Source organism: Melozone crissalis, unplaced genomic scaffold (genome assembly GCF_028551555.1).
Source record: "Melozone crissalis strain CALT ecotype California unplaced genomic scaffold, PUWL_Pcris_2 ptg000018l_1, whole genome shotgun sequence".
Classification (NCBI taxonomy): Eukaryota; Metazoa; Chordata; class Aves; order Passeriformes; family Passerellidae; genus Melozone; species Melozone crissalis.
This window is the reverse complement of record NW_026535796.1, coordinates 27,885,004-27,900,102: the sequence shown is the minus strand read 5'-3', so window position 1 is coordinate 27,900,102 and position 15,099 is coordinate 27,885,004. Positions and strand designations below refer to the sequence as shown.

Sequence of the window (15,099 nt, the reverse complement as noted above, 5' to 3'; positions counted from 1 at the left end):
AAAAATTATAGTCTGGTAGAAATACTGTGCATTTTTTCTTTTACTTTATTTCCCTACCTTAAAGTGCTTGCAGTTTTTACAGAGTGGTCGGCGCAGTAAAAATGACTGACATAAATGTTAAGAATATAGAACTTGATCAGAAGTAAATGCTGACAGCAAGAGGGCAGTTAAGTTGAATAACAGAGTTATTTCTGGGTAGTGTGTCATTTCTGTGTATTTTTAGAGTTCATTCAAGCTCTCACTATAAGCTTAAGGAAAAATTACTTAAATTGAAAATTGCAGATCAAATTTAATTTGTAAATCTGCTCAGCACTAGACCCTTAAACACTATGTTTCATCTGATTTTAAGTGTTAGACCCTGAGCTTTCAATGATTAAGTAATGCTAAAGTAAAGTATTGGTGCAGGTAAAAATTATGTGTTACATAAACTGACACTAAAAGACAAAATATCTATAGCTCATTACATTAATGTTCTACATTACAGCAGTAAATTGATGCTTGTAAAGGAATTTATGAATACCTGAGTAGATCTAATATCACTCACTTAGATGGGAATAGAGTCGTGTAGCACAGCTTTCCCTGTCCTTGTAGGCAGCTGGGGTAATTTGTATAGCAGAGCTGGAGCTATGAGGTGAGAGGAGGAGCTGAGAGGAGCACACGGGGCTCAGAGCTGTGATTCTGTGTCTATGAAGGGGCTCAGTGTCACAACGGGATGGCTGCTGGTGGCATGGTGGCTGTGGAAGCTGCTCTGCAGCCAGTCCTGGTTCATTTCCTTTTCCATTACTAAGATAACAGGATGTGCTGTGTCCCTCAGGTTTGCAGGTGATACCAAATTGGAGGGGAGGGAGGTAGGACTTTCAATAACGTGGCTCTAGATGTGGGAATGGGGAAACAGAAAGGGACTTCCTGATGTTTGGCCAAAACAAGTGTGAAATCCTGCACCTGGGCTGGAATAATCCACTGCCTGGGGTAGAGGGCTGCCTGTCAAGTCAGGAGAGGAAAAACAATCCCCATAGGAAAGTGAAGTTCTTCATTTGATTTACTGTCTTTGGCAATTAAGTAACCTCTCTGAATGATAATGTTTGCCCCAGTTTGAGCAGGGGTTTGACTAGGTGACCTTGAGAGAAGTCAGATTCACTTTTTTGTGATCCTAAATTGTATAAATGAGCAGGCAGCTGTGAAGGAACTCTGGCATGTTTTGGCAAAGTAATTCCAGTCTGTCTGAAATCAAGAATGTTTTGGTAATCTGAGTGCTGTGTACAGGCTTCTTAGAGTTTCATGATGAAATTGGTACAAGCAGCATAAACTTTTGTGCAGAAAGAGCAGAGTATTAGATTCAGATTAAATCTCTGTCAACAACCTGGATGCTTTCGAAGACTCACGTACCAGTGGACTTTTTTTTTCCCTGAAGATTGAGTTTGGATATCTCTGTTAGTCCTGAATTGGACTTTTCTTTGAATGACAAGTACAATAAATAAGAACCAGGATGCTGTTAAATGCAACACATCTAGTGAGAGATGAAAGGTTCTATCAAAAAAAAAAACCAACTTGATTTTATACTTGCTCCCTAAAAGTATTGCCAAAAGTATCTCTGCTCAATCATAAATTAGTTGGTTATCTTTTCCAGAATTTAGCAGTGTCATGTGTCAAGATTGGAACAATATTATGCTGTGAAAGAAATTGTGTTTGATTTTAATTTTCCAGAGTAATATCCCTTGTGAGGAAGTCTGACAGTCAAGTCTTACTTATTAAAGTTGGTATTTGAATCTTACTTTGCTTTTCAGTGGTGGATGTTACATGTTAATTCTGAAACTATTGGATGGACATGGTTTTATTGGTGTGTTTCTGTATCCTGCTGTAGAATGGGTGGACCTGATATGTTCTGCTTTAGGTTAAGTGTGGCAAAAGATGTATGAAAGTGAACACAAATTACCCATTTTCTCAAGATTTAGGCAACAAGTATGGTGAGCCTTCTCAACAGATTATGGTAGATACAAGAAGTGGCCTCATTTAGGGTCTTCCATTTAAAACAAATCAGAATAATTATTTTCATCTGGTCTAGTTTGAACCTTCTAGTGTCTGGCTGGAAGAAATCAAATGCATTTTCTATTTCAAGTGTGTTTCCAGAGTTTCTTGTGAAACATGTAGCGTGGTACATATGATCCACTCTTGTTACCTCCAATGCGCTGCAAGGGACTGAAAAAAGTTGGTCAAAAGATGATAAAATGTCACGAGACAAAAAAGCTGCAATGTCGCATTTCATTTTTCAGGTTGTGCTCGTCTTTCAATCTGCTTGTGTTTAGAGTTCATAAATTCAAATATATACTTCTAGAAAGATTGCCAAAACCTGCCAATACTTTTTGTAGGTTTTTTCACATTTTCACAGTCTTGCCAGGTACCAAATTTGCCTTATCATATGCTGGTCTGCACCTCAATTTCTACTTTAGGAAAGCTGAAAATCAATTAGAAGGGTTAAGTACAGGGAGATGTAATGAGCAGTTCATCCACTGTAAAATACACCCCTCCTGTTGCATTTTGGATGAATGCATAGTGACAAAAGTAGGAACAAACCTTCAAGACATTATAGTGTTGCTTGTAGTATCAGTTCTCTTGATGTTCAGAGTGTTGGCAATTTTTCAGCATTTCTTCATATCCAGACTGTGTTCTTATGGCCTTTTTTTGTTTTTTTTTTTTTTTTTACCCCTCCCCTTTTCAAAGTCATTTTACTGTACTTCTCCTAGTTTGGAGAAGTGCCTGTCCTCTAAATGCTAATATGGTTTAGGGCTTTTTTGCACTATTGTAACATTGTAATTTTTCTCTCCTGATATATGGAGGAGCTTTTTTTAAATTTGACTGCAGTCCTAGTAATGTTCTCTGTAGAACCACCCACCAAGACAGCAGGCAGCTCCATCCATTGTAGACCTTGTACCACCATTCACGGCATGGCTGGAAGCTAAGGGGGCATGTCTGGTGTCTCAAGTTCAAACTGCTGAGTCCTAGATAGTGAAACTACTTTAAATATTTGAGATTATAGCTCTCTCTGATCCAGACTTTTATGTGTTTCATGCCTGTTCTTTTGGGCATTTTTTTTCTTCTTTCACAGACAGTCTTTCAAACTGTTGCATTTATCTGCTTCAGAATATTTTAGTTTTAACCTTTTGAATGTAGGAGAAACCCGGATCTGAGGAACAACTCTTCTTTTTTCCTTCCACCCACTTTTAATTTGGCTTTAAATATAAATGTATTTCTAATACACAAAATCTGCAAAAGAGAATAATTGGATTTTCCCCTCTCAAGGGCTGTTATTAATGTACTGTGTCTAGGAACACTATGGGTATTGCTTTAAAAAAAGTATACTTCCCTCAGTGTAAGTTTCCTTTACCTTATCCTTTGTGTACTGTCAACTAATTTATACTTTCACTGACTCTTTTCTGGTAGGAAATTGGTCCAATTCAGTCAGGCAAAACTGCTTTCAGATAATTCATACTTATCTACTTGGGCAGATAAAATCCTATTGTTCAGGTACTTCAAAACAAAATTAACCAAGCAGTAGTGCTTTTAACAGACATGAGTTTATTTGTGGCTTCATGGCAGTTTTGTTTCAGATTGGATTTTTTTGATAGTTGTTACTTTGTAGAGCAAAATTAGAATGTACCTCTGTAGTAGTAGCTTCTATTGTTGGTATTTACAGACTGAACAAAATTAGTTCAGTCCACATAGACTTGTTGAATAATACTTCAGTATTGACCTGGAGCCCATAATAAAACTTTAAATGATTCCAAGATTAAATTTATTTTCTTATTTGGCTTTATATCACATTTCAGCTGTACCTTTAGGTACCTCCCCACTGATATATTTCTGGGGTGTTTATTGGTTTGGGGATGTGTGTATGCGTGTGTTTCAATTTCTTCATAGCTTTAAGTGGTTGAAGTCTGACAGACTTTTTTAGTTGCTTATATTGAGATTTAGATGTTTTCATAGCACCTGTATGTAGAGGGTTCTCTAGAATTCTCTCGGACAGACTGAGTTACAAGTGCATGAAATAATTTGCCCACTGCTGTTCTGACTGAGGCCATTGTATTGCAAAAGCTGGGGATTTTGTCTTGGATGACTGTAATAGCCCTTTCTTACATCTGCTAATGGAAAGTATTTTTTTTTTTAGTAGCAGTCTCATCTGTTGTATTTTAGGTTACTGATTCAGTGCAAAATCAAGAAAAACACAGTTTTCTAAGTAACTTTAAAAGCTCCAGTAAGCCCTCTACCCTCTTATAACAGGATTCTTTTAGAATGTAGGATCTTAAAAGTTGTTGGCCAGTTTGTTTCATAACCTGAAGCCTCTCAAGTTATTTGAGCAAGCTTAGAAATTGAGCACCATTTGTTAAATACCATTCTCCTTGTCTGAGTTACTGAGTAGCAAATTCAGGCTTTAATTTTCCAGAGCCTCTTCCTGCCTCTCAGGACACTTGCTGTGAAGTTCAAACATTGTTTTCAGGCTGGTGAGGTAATTCCTAGTGTACTCTCTGCTAAGGATGCACATCTGTTAACTTGCACGGGAATTATGCCAAATTCCACTTAGGTTGACAAGTACTTTTGTGCTATTGATTTTAATTGGTTCCTCACAGTTTTAGGTGCTGAAGTGACCAGAATGTGATAAAAGGATGACCCACACATGTATTCACTATGGTTTGTGTCTTGGGCCTTGATTTCTAAGCTAAATTGAAATGAGATTTTATGCAGTGTGCATACATGCTTACAAAGTGATTTTAAAGTATGCTTGCTGTTCAGCAAAGTCTTTGTAGAATGCTGCCTTCCTTTTAAGGAAAGGAGAGCAAAGAAGATTGAGGGTATAAGTGATCCAGAAAAATAGAGTGAACTGAAATTCTCAATCACCAAATATTCTCCAATTAAGAGACAAGACTCTATCATGCCAGGAAAAGGTGAACTACTAAAATAAAATGCTCTAGGTCAGGATCAGCTGGAGCTCTATTCTAATTGAGAGGTCCCCTGATGAAGATTTTGGTGTGTGTGTTGTGAGAAATTCATCATTCTTCCCTGGGACATGGCTTGACTATTTGTTATCTTCCCTAGAGTGACCCTGCTTTGGTAGATCTGCCTGATCACCATGCTGTCCTCTCAGCTAGGTTTTAACTAAAAGCACACACAATAAATCTGCTGGTTTTGACTAGAAGTATCTTGAGTCCTCAGATGCAGCTGACTGATGTGCGCAGGAAAAAGGAGGTGAGAAAAGTCTGAAAGTTGGCTGCTTTGCAGTACAAAGTAGTAAAAGGCAATTCAAACAAAACCTGGAAGTTCAGTCATCATTCTGGAAGTGAAAATGTGTTTAATAAGATTCCTTTGCAGATATTTGCAGTTAAGCAGAAGCTTTCTCTCTGGTGACAAAATGAAGTCTGCCATTCTTGCCACTGTTACCTACATTTGTCTATATAACTGCCACTATGAAAAGCAGGTGCCTTGATATCAGTAACTTAAACTATATTGCTGTAGTATTTTAAGAATTATTTAAGCAAGTTATTAATTTAAAACTGAAAAATTTCTATACTTATAGCTTTAAAATTTTGATAGAAATAAAAGATGAGTGTTCTGCAATGGATATGGATGATGAGGGGTACAGGTGTTTGAATAGTCATAAAGTTTGTTTTTAAGGACAATTATTTACATAGTTCTGTGAAAAATAAATGGGGGAGAGGGAACCAAAGGCAAGGCATTCTGCCTCTAAGCAGCAGTTTTTTATTAATACAGTCATGTTCAAAGACTCTCACTTCAGGCTTATAACACTTCATGGTGTCATATGCATGAACAAAAAAAAAAAGTATTTTTTCATTGCAACTCAAAGCAATTTTTTTTTTCATTTAAAGTCACCAGAACACTTTTTTTATCTAGTCCTTTATCTTAAGAAGATGCAGCACGTATCGTAACCTGAATTTCCAGGTTAACTAATTTTTTTAGTACTTGATTTTTCTTTTACCAGTCAACAAATAAAGATAACTTGCATGTAGAAAGAAAATGTATTACTTACAAAGGACTTCATTTCAAACAATGTATGAATATACATTAACTAAGAGAAAGGCATTTCATACATTTTTATCCTGAAGCACAAGGCTGGCAACTTATGGGCAGTGATGCAGTAGAGCTGATTTAAGCAGACAGATGATGCATATTGTTATCTGAACTACTGGGAAGGGCTGTGGGAAAACCAGTATGTGTTTAGACTTAAGAGTAGTTTGCCTCTTTTGTATCTGAAAGCTTCTCTTTCTTCCAATTTGATGTCAAAACATTATGCTGTGCCTAAAGAAACAGAAGGAATTAATGTTTGGTTACACTGCTGTGTATTTAGGGCCATTTACATCCTCATGTCCTATTTGGCAAGTGGAGAAGGTGGGACTGTGCTGCTTGTCCCTGCTTTCAACTCCTTAGATCCCAGATGGTGAGAAAGCAGCACTGTCAAATGAAGGAAAGAGGAAATATGGGCAAAAAAAAAAAAAGGAGATGCCATTCTGAGAAGTCAGGCCTCAACTTATGAACATTTTGACCAGCAAGCGGGAATTTAAACCTGCCCCAGTTTTAGCTGGTTTTGTTTATTTTCAGTGAGGCTAGCCGTCTTTTGCTTAAAACATATCCTTTCTTTTCTCTCTACCTAAAAACAAAAATTAATCCTGGAAGTGGCAACATAAGTCTGAATTCTTTTTGCCACAGTCTTCTCAGAGCATCCTTTTGTATTATATATAGATCATTGAGGTCTAAGAAGTGTGGCAGGTGTGCAAGAGGTAATAGTTGGACAATCACAGTGGGAAGGCTCAAAGTTCTAGAATTAATTCAGACTGCACATTAAATCAGTATTAGTTGAAACTGTTCTGAGAAAACATGAAACACTACAAGTTTTGGTGCTCAGACTCAGAGCTGGAATTGATAGGTAGCAAAGCAGATTGGAAACAGTTTTCCTAAAATTCACATGGTATACTAAGACAGTTTCATGTATATCTGGCTCTTACTCCTCATGACCTAAATAAGTCAGAATGCACCTGTTTGCTCCATCTTGATCTCAGCTTTATTTTTCTGATTGTTGGAAAGGTATTGTAGGAAAATCTGGGAGTTGCCTGCCAAGACCATACTTTGGGGACCATGTGGCCTGAACAGTAGTAGCTTGAACGACCTTGTAGCCTTGCAGAACAGAGTAATACAAACTTCTACCATCATAAGGGTTAAGGGAATGTGTGTGTGTCCTTTCCCCTGCCTAGTCTTCATTTCCTTGCTTTGGGAAGAGTGTAAGATTTTGAAATGAGGGGGAAACGATTGTAAGGTTGTCTTAGTGACAGAAAGACTTTCTTATACTGAAGGAATAGAGATAGATCATATTTTCTTTCCTTTTGCTTTGGAGTTATATAGGTAAGAATAGCAAATGGGGGCCAGGCCTCATAGGTATCTTAATGCCTTTTCTTCGAGCCTTTGTATTTTGACATTTGAAAGAAAACCCAAGAAATACTTCTTTCTCAAACTTCTGGGGCATTTCTACAAGTTACTTGTGCTTTGTCCTCTGAGACAACATTGCAGAATTGAGTAGCAACTGGACAAAGATACAAAAAAGTCACCAACCTCACAAAGTCTTCCATCATAAGTTACTGTAGCTGATTTCTCACATTTTCTTACTTCACTGATAACTCTATGTTGCTTAAAAAGAAGAAATCTTATTTTCGTCTATGACATGCAGAAATGCTATATGAACCTACCATTTATTGATGGGTTCCAAATAAATGTATTTTGTCCACACTGCTACAGCTTGTTATTTTGAAGGCACAGTGTTACAGTTTTAGAAAAAAAGGCAAAGCAAACAAAAAAAACCACTTAAAATTGAAGCATAACTTAAATATTGGCTTTTATTAAGATAGATGATGATGATGTAAGATCTTAGCAAAAATGCCTAAATGATTTGTTGGAGAGGGAATACGCCTAGGTATATGTAATTACTTTCACATTTTTTCTTTTTTTTTTTAGAAAATACTTTTTATGTGTTTGCAAGATAACTCCCACTCAGTGGCTGGTGAAGTGCTCTAGTTTTTTAAGCAATATAATGAGCAGCTAGTGAGGATGGTTTTCCTGGCTGCCAAAGGGTTTCTCAGTAGTTACAGTGACTGCCATATTACTGTCAAGCTGTCATGGACTAAGTGATGGTTTTAAAGCATGTTTGGTGGGTTCATGAGTAGCTGATTTTTTGAATGCTATAGAAATGCTAATGTTTCCTAAAATAATACCACACAAAAGGTGAAATGCAACTAGATCTGTTTGGCTGTGCACAGTAATCATGAGTGTGAGATGTAAAGGAGGAGCTGCTGTTTTCCCAAGAGGATTGCACCATTTATTTTAAGACTGAATTTCTCCTTAAGGTGATGACATACCCAAGGTCCTTGTAGATTCCTTCGTAGAGGAGTAGCCCTCTTGGCCTCTCCCAGAGGTATGTGGTGGATGATACAGAAACAGTCATCTAATCAAGATGCTTTTATAATTCATCAATAATAGGCATTTTTGGGAGGTGATGAAGTTTGGAAATGTAATGTAAATCTTTCACTGCAGTACAGAGCACTAATGGCTCCTAATGAAGACAAAGCTGCTGTTTATTGATTATTAAAAGTGCTATATAAAGAAGTTTGGAAAAGTAGATTTTGGATGTGTCAAGTGAACCAGTTTCTGGAGATGCTGAGATTAGACATTTAGTGTTTAAATATCATCTGTAAAATTTTATATTCTCACCTTGAAAGATTAATGCCCCCTGTTTCCAAGAGCATTTAAATGTATGTCATGTATAAGCCTTCAGAACAATAGGCAGTTTGCTATATTAAAGTTTAAGGCTACACATTTTGTGATTGTTTATCTATGAGACTCTGAGAGGGAAAAACATCTAGTGTTTCCTGGTGTCAAACCCTTTGTTTTGCAGAGCTGATAGTATTAATTATATGTGTGGTTTACATATATTAGGCACAATTTTTTTCTTTTTAATACATAGCTCATTTAGCAGTAGATCATTGCCCATTTTGCATGGAAAGAGAATAATCCACAGGCCATAAAAGTTGAGCCACTGTTAAATAACCTTCAGTTAGTACTGATTTGTAGAAGATATGTGAAACTTGGTCTAGTAGTATGCTGTAAAGTGTTTGAATACAAACAAAGAGTAAATTTAGGGAAGATAGGCACATCAACTTGTACAGTTTTTGAGTTTGTTTCGCACTCGCTGTTGTGTAGGTTTGAAGTAGAAACAGAACCTGTATATACCCTGTAGGTATAGATAGGTTTCGTGACTTATTTGGATTGTTACATTTGGATGCATGGGCCATGGAGGCAGCAATGAATCTTTAATACTAATCTCACTTCTTAGTAATAGCAGTCTTTGCATTTCAGTAGTCATTGTGGTCTAATTTTGCTGCTACCTTTCTACAGGTAACTACATTGATCTTCTGTGTTCTGTACCATTTGATGTAAGATTCTAATCACCTACTTTACCATGCACCAGTTTGGCTCTCAGTGCTTCCACTGTCAATGAGATTTCTGGCAACTTGTTTGCTACATTGTTGTCAATAGGCTGATCAATATACTGAGTCCAGCTGTGCTTTCCATTCCAAGGTAGCTTCTTAAAAGCAATTATCTCCCTTGTGGAATGCTAGTATCTCTTTTTTCTTTTTTCCTGCTACAATTTCCTTGGAATGAATTTTCTGTTTATCAAGTTGGTGTTAGGACTTTCACAGACACACTCAGAACTGAAAACATCTAAATCTGAGATACTGAAAAGAGCTTTTCATATTCATCTGCTTTTGCTAATGTATTTCAAAGTACATTTAACAACAAGACACTGATCTGTGTGTTTTAAAATTTTCATCCTAAGAACCAATATTAACTTTTTAACTTCATGGAATGATAAGGTATTACATCAGTATTTACTTAGTGTTTAACTATCTTCTGAGTGCAGAAGTGCATGCAGCACGCTTTTTCAGAGTGGGAAGCCTGTTACTTTTCCTGAATATTTGGGCAAATGGGGTGCACAAAAATAAGCAATCTTGCTGTTTAAGTCTTGATTATTTTAGAAGCTCTCTTTGACTGCCAGCATCTAAAAGCAGAGAAAAGCAACTTTTCCAATAATACTCTTATTTGGTGGACCATATGGGCAAAATTATTTTTGGAAAGAGTTTAGGTAGGAAAAAAATAGATGACACACCAGCTTTAGTAGATTATGCAATACAATGATTATACAAATTATTTCTTCACTGAAGTTGGAAATGTGTTTGGGAGTGACAATATACAGCAACAGAAAACTGGCATGTAAATAAAATACACATTTGACTACAGAAAGTGTCTAAAGCTACTTATATAACTTCCATGGGGTTACACTGATTAAAAGAATATTTGTTTAGAGAAAACATCTACTGCAGGAAGTCAATTTTCCTGCTGTTGAAAAGCTAGCCTTATTAAGTGCTCTCTGAAAACACGATTCTGACTTAATGATACATTTATTTGAGAATTGTATTGCTTTTTTTTATTCTTTTCCAAAATCAGCGCAGTCTTCTTTTTTGTGGTTTTTAACATACCTTTTCTTTATAATAAGTAATATAATTCTTATTCATGGTTGTTGTTTGTGGTACCTAATATTTGGAAGGGAAGGTGTCAAAAAACTTTAGTTCCTTAATTCTTATGCCTGTGTTTTTCACAGACTATTGTCTAATTTGATGGATTTACTATGTAGTAAGCACATATACCTATGTTTCTTGGCTGGCAATCAAATGTCACAAATGTTGGTGGTGTTATACAAGGATGTCCTTCATGTACCATGTTGTGAAAAGACTGGAAAAGCACTTTATATTTTTCAATCAGCAATATGAAATTTAGTCTAAAGTGATAGGTTTTTTCAATAAGGTGTATATACTTACATGGTCATATGGTTGGTTTTTTTTTCCTTCTCTGTTTTCCTAAATTGAGAGAAAGAAAGTATTAATACTCAGTGCTGAATATGAGACACCTAAGCAAATTAGTATGGGGGAAAGAGAACAGTAAGGTAATTGATGGTGCATTTTTCCTATAAGGAAAATCTGAGAGAATTGGGTTTTTTCATCCTGAAGAAGAGAATGCTTTGAAATGACCTAATTGCAGCCTTCCAGCACCTGAGAGCCTACATGAAATCTGGAGAGGGACTTTCTACAAGAGCATGTCGTGATAGGACAAAGGGAAATGGCTTCACACTGCAAGAGAGTAGATTTAGGTTAGTTATTAGGGAAAACAAGTCTTTACTGGGAGGGTGGTGAGGCACTGGGACAGGGTGCCCAGAAAGTTGGTCAGTGACCTGTCACTGGAGATGTCTAGGACAGACTGGACGGAGCTATGAGCAACCTGACCATGGCAGGGAGATAGAAACTGGGTGATCTTTAAGGACCCTTCAAACCCAGACCATTCTGTGATTGTAAGAATGAAATGGAAAGACCTTTGTTGTCATGCTGGGGTTTTTTACAGGATGTTGGTAACTTAAGTTGATAATGGCTAAAATATATCCAATTCTGAGTACTAAACAGCTTGTTTGGCATCATACCACCATTCTGAGAATAAGGAATATGCTTTTCAGTATGTTATCCTGGAAAGATAATGCATTCTGCTGTCAGAATTGGTGACATGTATTTGCTTCATGAGACACTGTAGAAAATACACCAGCAAAACAGCTACTGGTAAGTGAAGTAAACAGCATGCTCCTGAATCACAAAGCCCATTTCAGTTATATGTTTTTCTCTATGTTCAGTGACAAACAAGAAACCAGCCCAAGCATCTATTACAAAGGTGAAGCAATTTGAAGGCTCCACGTCGTTTGTGAGGAGAACACAGTGGATGCTCGAGCAGCTCCGCCAGGTCAATGGTATAGACCCTAATCGGGTGAGTTCGAACTCTTTTCTAGAGAACGAAAATTGAGCTGATATGTAACTGATTTGGGAACCAGGCATTCTTTCTATTCAAAGGGTATCTGGAAATATCAGATACAGGTTTAAGTGCAAATTCTCAAAAAAAGAAATAGCTAAGTGGGATATGTGAAGTAAATTTTAATGGGAAACATAGGAGGAGACTAAAACTCAGTCCTATAGATTTTTTCTTCTTATCTTTCCATACTTTCCTTACTACTTTCTCTTTTCTTTGTAAAGAGCAGAGTAAGAGCCTTGTTTGCTTCAGCTTTAAGCCCCTTGGGGTCTACTTTGGCATGCAGCTGTGCTATGAGATAGAGCAATAGGTAGAAGTAAGTACAGAGGAGTTGCTGAGATTCAAATTTGTGAAATCTTGTGAATCCTGCATTTTTTCTAGGACAGTCCTTTCCTCAGATATTTTGGCATTCCTTATCTTATGCTAGAAAATGTGGTAGTGTCCTTTAGCTGCAAATGGCAAGTGAACACCGATTTAAACAAAAAACTACCAAAAATAAAATAAAACAAATCAACCCTATATTAAATAGCTGTGGAATTATTCCTTTAATTTGGGCTATGCAGCTCACCTTGAGCTATCTCAAGATGAGCTTGTACGAATATGTCTTAGGCTTATGAATGCAATTCTCCAGTACTAAAACAACATAATTAAAAGTTAAAAATGTGTCTCATATTATGTACTCCCAAAGCGATTTTGTGGTTTTTTTTATCGCAAAATATTTTTGTGACTAGCTCCCTTGTTTCTTCAAAGCTGTGCTCTGATCAGCCACCTAAGCATCTTAACTATGGTGCACCAAATTCTATCACTACCCAAGTCTTGGTTAGTACCTAAGTCCCTAGTACCAAGTCTAGTTACTACCTAAAGACTTGGTACAAAAAAGAAGCCCTTGGCCACTGCCTTATGAAATGCAAGGAGTGGAATTATGTTTTCTATGGGTAAAGGGACTATGAAAGCAAGTGAAATGACAAAGAGGTAATGGATAAGAGTTTTAGGTCCTTTTACAGCATCTGCTATGCAGCTAGGTACATAACAGATTGAAAGTCCTACCAAGCTCTTAAGCTTAGAAATGTTTCCTTCAAGCTCATCTCTTTGTGAATTCCCAGGGTTATCAGCTGGAAATCAACAATTACTAGATCAGCTTGCAAAGCAGTGTTTCCCAAATATTAAATGTATAGCATGATTCTTGCATCAATTCCTTTTATTTTGGCAGTAGAATCTGGTATAGAACTGCACTGTGATTTGTTCTAGGAGTGGCCTTTCGCTCATGTTATCCCGAGTCCTTTGCAACACTTTATGAAAATGAATTAAATACAATAACTAGGACTTGTTAATTGCTTAGGACTTAGCTTATTTGTTTGGTTGAGCATGGAGAGCAGATCCACATCTTCTACAACATAGTGTGACCATAGATTTTGTGTTGAGAGACATAAATGCTTGCATAATATAGATGACACAAATAACTGTATATCTGAAGACAGCAATGGCTTCCTATGAGAATTTGGCTTTTAATTTTTTTTATCTAAAATATAATTTTTTTTTCAGATCTTTTTGTCATAGCTGACTATTCCTCATTAAAAATAACAGTAAAAAAAAGCCTTCCCGCCTGTTTGGTCTTTTTCATTCAAAAATATGCAGTAATACCAGGATGGTTATTACTTGCATAACCTTTCTGCTTTTTGCAATACAGTACGTTTCATAAAATATCTTTCTCTAAATCATTTTTAAAACAGGTATAGTAGTAGTCTTCTTTTTTTTTTTCTTCTAGGATTCCCCAGAATTCGATTTACTATTTGAAAATGCGTTTGATCAATGGGTAGCAAACACAGCTTCAGAAAAATGCACATTCTTTCAGGTTCTACATCACACTTGTCAGCGATACCTTACAGACAAGAAGCCAGAATTTATCAACTGCCAATCTAAAATTATGGGAGGTAAGTGAATCAAAGCTTAATACTTTGCAGCTGGACATGAAAGTATTTGCATGTGATTTATTCTGTGTTCAGATAACCTTGCAGCCTAATGACATCTTGAAATCATGGGTCTGAACATGCTAACTTAGCAGTAAACTTCTAGGCTTCAGCATTTCTCCACCAAGCACCACTTCACACTCTTCTGTTACCTTTTCATTCCTCTTCTTTTAGCTACTGAAACTGATAACAGATACAGATAACTTTGTCAATCAGTAGTTTTCTTTTAGTGCCTTCTCAAACTAAGAAAAAATGTGCAACATTTCTTGTGTGGTCTCTCATTCTTCCCTTTTCCACGTGAATAGAATTTCTTTGTTTTCTTCTTGGTGTGGTGGTGAGGAGAGAGCTGCATTAGTGGGTGAAGATATACTTTGTAATTTTTCTATTTCATATGTGAAGTCTCATGTTGGTTATCTGTTTGCTAATTTTCCTTCCTTCCTTCCTTCCTGCAAATAAGTTGTTATTAATAAAGCAAAACTCATTTTGCCTTTGAACTTGTATTATTCTTTTAAGCTTGACCTGTCCAAAATCGATTTCCTGATTCAACTGACCCAGTATTAAATTTATCCTGAACAAGTGTCATCAGAGTGGAAAAAACTGCCACTGAGGTTCATAAATAGATGTTTAACTTCTACTTTTTCAACACACACTAGACTCTACCATGTCCCATGAAGCACACCCAAATTCTACCTTTGGCAGCTTCCTAGATAAAATGGGAGTGTTCAGTAATCCTCTGATAGCAGGTGATGACAATTTCCATATTCCTTGCATGCCATTCTGACTGGACACAAGTCTGGTCTGTGTATGTACACACACAGTGCTGCATATAGACATTGTGTAGGAACTAATGAATCTGCTCATGGATACAGTGCTTCTGCTGTTCTTCACACTATTGACTTTTTCCTCACACTTGGTGATACACTGTGGGTAGGTTTAAATTTGAAAGAACCTGTACAAACTGTAAATAGTTGACTAAATTTAAGTGACTTGCTGTGTCAGCCTCACTGAGCCAGCTGTTTGTATCAAAACCCATTTAGTCCAAAACCTGAAATACCAAGAGGATTTTCTGGAATGTATGTTGAAATGTGTTGTCAAGCTCAAATTCATCCCGACTAGAGAAATTAATGTCCAAATGTAGCCAAGCAAACCAAAGAACATAGACCTGAGGATATAGTTT

General features: G+C 36.7%; 1 protein-coding gene across 6 annotated transcripts in view; it reads left to right on the top strand.

Annotated features, from left to right (window-relative positions):
• The window catches only part of STXBP6 (syntaxin binding protein 6), a 97,585-nt gene that overhangs the window by 60,567 nt on the left and 21,919 nt on the right, over positions 1–15,099 (top strand). For all 6 annotated transcript variants that reach the window (XM_054275975.1, XM_054275970.1, XM_054275974.1 and 3 more), the window contains 2 exons: positions 11,786–11,916; positions 13,721–13,886. In XM_054275975.1, the coding sequence (XP_054131950.1) occupies positions 11,786–11,916; positions 13,721–13,886 (297 nt within the window). The remainder of the gene's footprint in view (positions 1–11,785; positions 11,917–13,720; positions 13,887–15,099) is intronic.